General features: G+C 44.5%; 1 protein-coding gene across 1 annotated transcript in view; it reads right to left on the bottom strand.

Moving 5' to 3' along the window:
- CLSPN (claspin) overlaps positions 1–4,666 on the bottom strand; it is a gene marked incomplete at its 5' end in the record, with an annotated part of 13,257 nt that extends 8,591 nt beyond the window's left edge. The window contains 8 exon segments of the mRNA XM_010135519.1: positions 6–117; positions 715–1,262; positions 1,532–1,640; positions 1,974–2,046; positions 2,298–2,387; positions 2,726–2,916; positions 3,571–4,024; positions 4,550–4,666. Of these exon segments, the coding sequence (XP_010133821.1) occupies positions 6–117; positions 715–1,262; positions 1,532–1,640; positions 1,974–2,046; positions 2,298–2,387; positions 2,726–2,916; positions 3,571–4,024; positions 4,550–4,666 (1,694 nt within the window).
- Between the last annotated feature and the right edge of the window lie 370 nt (positions 4,667–5,036).

The raw sequence follows: 5,036 nt of genomic DNA, 5'->3' as shown, positions 1-5,036 counted from the left end.
CTTTCCCTTCAGATGTTGTCTCCTTACGAATGATGTTCATGTTTACGGTCCGTTCACCTTTGGATTTTGATGTTCGCAGAGTGTGTTTCAAGAAACGTGCTTTCAAGGCTTCCAGTTCTTTAAATACACATTAATTACATTTCAAAATGCAAATTAAATTACATTTGGTAGTATTTAAAAGCATTGAGTGTTAAAGTTGTATCGAGTCGGTCTGGAGAACTTGCAATCTTTCCCCAAAACAAGGTCAGCTATTTAAGATTCATTGATAGATGTTCAAATTCCAGTACTCAGGACACATTTGAAACCTGGCTATAGAAGGAAATTTTTGCTTGCTCTCCAGCCCCCAAGCCAGCGGTGAACCCTCTGGAGCACCGGCCAGTTTTGCTCCCTGGTAATTACTGCATGTTTTGAATCAAGCTGGAAAAGTGCTCCCATGTGCCTTAAGTACCAGCAGAACGGAAATGGGTCACCCATCATTAAACAGGTATCGCTGAGCACTCCTTCAAGCCTTCAGACATTAAGGACTCAGAACTTCCCTTTTAAACATCAGCTGAAAGAAAAGGGACACCAGCACTGAGCAAAGAACCCGTACCAGTAAGTGAAGGTGCCTGACTGCTCTAACCCCTCCCCACTGCTCGGAGATTGCCCAGCTGCGGTCAGACGAACTCTGTTACTCAGGAAAATATGACAGGCTTACAACCCTGAGAGCAATACCTCTATTTGAATCTGATTCATCGAGGTTTATAAAGGATTCCTTGCCAGAGCAGATCCTTGGCTGGATGGACAGGTCTATTCCCAGCTCACGGAGTTTTTCCAGCTTGGACTTCTTCACTTTCTCTGGTTGTGCCACCAGTCCAGGCCCTGCTTGATGGTTGCTTTCTTCATGTGGGATGTCTGGTGCTGTTTCACCTCTTGGCTCAAGTGCATCTCCAGCTGCTGGAGGGATGTCATTCTCCTGTTGTTCAGTCCCATCAGTGCTCAGGGAGCCACAGTGCTGCTGATCTGAGTTATTACCAGCCAATCCAGTCCCAGCTGTAGAATTACCACTGTTCTGCCTGGGTTGTTCAGCACAGTCTTCTGTCAAGCTCTCTCCTTCATCAGCAAGGGGCTCACTCACAGCAGCAGCAGCATCTCTGCCAAGGCTTGTTTCTGGTTCGTGAGCTGCTGACTGATCACCTTCCCTTCGCCCATCTTTGCAATCCATGCTCAAGTTCTCAGTGTCTGCAGATTCCTCATTTAGGGATAGCTGGTATTTATTTGACCTAACAAAGGGCAAAAGAAATCTGTCAGTGACATACTCCTAATTTCCAGCTGTTCACAGAAATAAAAGAGCCTAAGAAAGTTTTTTCACGAAACTTTCTAGTCAAAGCGGCAGCGAAAATTAAGCCAGCAAAAAGCTGTGGCTGTACCCAGAGCAGGGTGTGTATGTCACACAACCCTTAGAGCATGCCAAAGTCTGGTCACCCTCAAAAGCAAAGCTGGGATATCCTCAAAAGGTATGAGAAAACGGGAGGAAGGCTTAAGTCCTTACTTCAGCAATGCCATGGCATTTCCTTGCCACACTGGTCGAGGTCTGCACTTGAAGAAGTCATGAACGCTTTTGGTCTCAGGTACATGATATGGGAGAGACACAGATGATTCTGTGAGAGACAGGATGTGAAAGAAGATTTAAAACATCACCCAAGGCATTTACTTGCTATCTCTGAAATTCTTTACAGGCCTACTGAACACTTCAAACACTGCACTAACTTCACACAAAAAGTTTACAGGCTCGAGTGTCTGCACAATTTTTTCATTTGTTACAACGATACCTTTTAACAGGTCCTTGAACAAAAATCACCTTGCACCTTTCAACTCTAAATAGCTCATGCCAGGTGAGAGAAGGGTCCACACTTTTGGATAAATTCTTTCATTTCTCCCCTACATTTCTTAACAGCTTATACCCCTTTACATACAAAGAATTCAAGCTTCACCTCTAATAAGTCGTTGGGTCTCACTGTGCAGTTGTTTAATGGCTTCTTTACTCAACCTTGCTGCTTTCCGCTCCTTAAGGAAAGAAAAGAAAGGCTTCTGAAGTCTCAAACCAAAACACGGGACTCCAGCTCCACTTTTAAATAGCTTATTTTCCCCTTTCAAATAGCTTATTTTCCCCTTTCAAATAGAAAGCAATCCGAATAAAGCAGCCAGTTAAAAAAGATTAAAAACAGCGAATGAACAACAACATTGGACTGTGTGCATACAAAAAACATTTGAGTCATGACAACAAATGCAGAGCTTTAAAAAGAAGGATACTTCACCTTCCTTTTTGGTTCTTTTAATACGGGTTCCTCATTCTCATCATCAGATACATGCCTGTAACCTTCATCCTCAGAAAACCGTTCTTTGTTCTACGGGGCACAAGAAGAGATTCATTTATTTGCCTGGCACACAGACACTGCTAAGGACAAACAAGTCCAAAGTAAAAAATAGTTAAACAGAATCATCCCTGGTCCGCAAGTATTCCCGTAACCCAACACAAACCCCTCACTTGCAAAGCTCCTGCTACAGCACTATCTTTATCACTTTCCAGGACAACAGCCCTCCCTCTGTGTGAACAAAAGGCAGAGGCCTGTTCTCTCCTGCCAGTGCAGCAGAGGTGCACCCTCGTCAGGGAGAGTTTTACACATGCTCAGGCCCAACACTCCCCATTAACAACCAATCACCTTGCACCACTATTAAGTATTACCTTATATTTTTTAATTTTGTTTTTCACTGATGCTCGAATTGATTCTATCGACTCTTCGTCCTCTGGGGGACAATCATTTTCCTCTTCCAAGCCATTATCAAAAAGTTCTTTGTCATCAAGAAGACATCCACTGTCATTAAAAGGACCCCTCTCGCCACCATCTACCTGCTTGCCACAAGAATAAAGTTTTTCTTTATTCACTTCAGAAGGTCCCTTTGGTCTTTGACATTAATTTCAGATTACTGCCAGAAGGTCTTGGTGAAAGAATTTAGAAAAAGTACACGCTGCCTTTACGCCCGCACCCGAGGTGTCCCGCACGCCAGTCACCCTCCCTGCCCAGCACAGTTGAGCAGGTCATTCATGGCGCAGCGCTCCCTACGTCTATGCTAAGTAAGGGATTTCAATAACTACTGAAGACCAAAATGGCTCAGAGAGAATAAACTACACTTGAAATATGTATTTTATTAACAGCAACACACAACCTCCCAGCAGCCACTTGTTGAGACCAGCATTCCAACAAGAAAGTAACCCCAAGGTTCCTCCAGAAACGAGCACAGCCACAGAGAGAAAAGCTGCAACACCCATCAAAGCTGTTTTGCTCCTAATGAACACCCAAACCCAAAGAACTCAAAGCACTTCTGCCTGGCTCAACACGCACTGGCCTTCAGCACCAAGCACTAGGGCCTGTACGTTCTTTGCAGGTGAAACTGGAGTCCGGGTGTCCCTGTGGACACCACCCCTGCGGTAGGAATATGGACACTGGCGACGCAGAAGCTTTGAAAAACCAAATGCAGTCAGAAATTTAACTCAGCGGAGAAAACATCAACGATTTTCCACCAAAATACATACCTCTGCTCCAGGCCTCTTCTTTTTTTTCAGCTGTTCAAGGGTCTCAATTCTTTTCTCCTTTCTTCTTCTCGATTTTCCTACCACTTTTTTTGCTGTCTCCTCTTCAGAACCATGTTTGTGGTGTTTATGTTTTCTGTACTTTTTCCCAGACTTCAGGGGTCTCTCCTCCCCCATCTCATTCTCAGGCAAGCCAGGCTTTCCGCTCGTTCCAGGGTTTTCGACCTGCAGTCGGTCGCCAGTGTCACTGTCGTCACTGTCTAGCAGGCCTTGGCAAATCCGATGAGGCTTCTGGTTCCTCTGGGCAATCACATTCTCTTTTTCCTCCCCATTTTCCTCATCTCCATCTGGAGTATGGCTCTGTGCAAAGGAGCCACCCTCCTCTCCATCTTCGCTCTCACTGTCCTGAAGCACCTTCTTGCTTTTTGCTTTTTTACGTACAAAAATCTCATCCTCTGAATCTGACAAAACGTATCAAAAGGAACGAAACAAGAGGGAAATGCCACAAGTTAATTAATGATCAGTTAGCCATAGAGTTAAAAGTCACCGATGTCAGCATCTACAGCAAAGCCCTTGAAGTCTGCAAAGCCCACTTCTCCCTGTAGTGCAGCGCAGAGTTAACTCACAGTGATGTTACAGGTTTTTAACCTTTAAACATGACAAAGCTGAAAATCCTTCACCCACCCATTAGTGACTTGCCTTGAAACAGTGATAAACCCCAGAGCAAGTAACTCAGTAACTTAGAGCAAGCACATCCTAAAAAGGAAGGAAATAAGCAACGGAGGCACTCGCACCCCATTTACTATTTCTCTCTCTGTACCTCAAAAAGCGCTTTTCAGGGATTTACAGCTGTTTGCTCACGTTTGGAGCAGTTCAGATTCCTGCAACGACAACTTCCTAAAAACTATCTGCAAAAAGAAAAATGCACCGTTGGAGGCACCACCCACCAGGGCGATAGTACAGACCTCTGTCATCCACAGACGCTGTCCCCTTGCTCAAGTGACCTGGAGAGGCTGTCTCACAGCTGCCCTGTCCGCTGTCCGAGTCACTGTCAGTGGTTTTCTGCAAGTCTGAATTCAAATCTTCTAACGGAAACTACAAAGCAAAAGGACATTTTCCTTGCTGTGCTAAGTGCTGTTTATGCAGTAACGACTCTCGGGGTCTCCTTCCATCCCAAACCCTTAGCTAACCCCTAACACAATTACAGACATACATTATTGATGGATCTTAAGGATTAATTGGTATTTCCATGAGGAGAGATTAGACTACACCAACTTTTTTTAGTATTTAGTGGCAGGCTTGTGTACAGAAGAGAAGAGAGAATCCACACACTGCCTGATCTCCAACGACTGCTCTAAACCACCCGAATGAAAACGATAATGGGAAACATTAGACTTTATTCTCCATCCCCGTTTCACCTGAATTAATTAAACAGGGACCAGAAGACACTTCTGGGGATTCTTTA

Source organism: Buceros rhinoceros, unplaced genomic scaffold (assembly GCF_000710305.1).
Source record: "Buceros rhinoceros silvestris isolate BGI_N320 unplaced genomic scaffold, ASM71030v1 scaffold16574, whole genome shotgun sequence".
Lineage (NCBI taxonomy): Eukaryota > Metazoa > Chordata > Aves > Bucerotiformes > Bucerotidae > Buceros > Buceros rhinoceros.
This window is presented reverse-complemented; position numbering and strand designations above follow the sequence as displayed.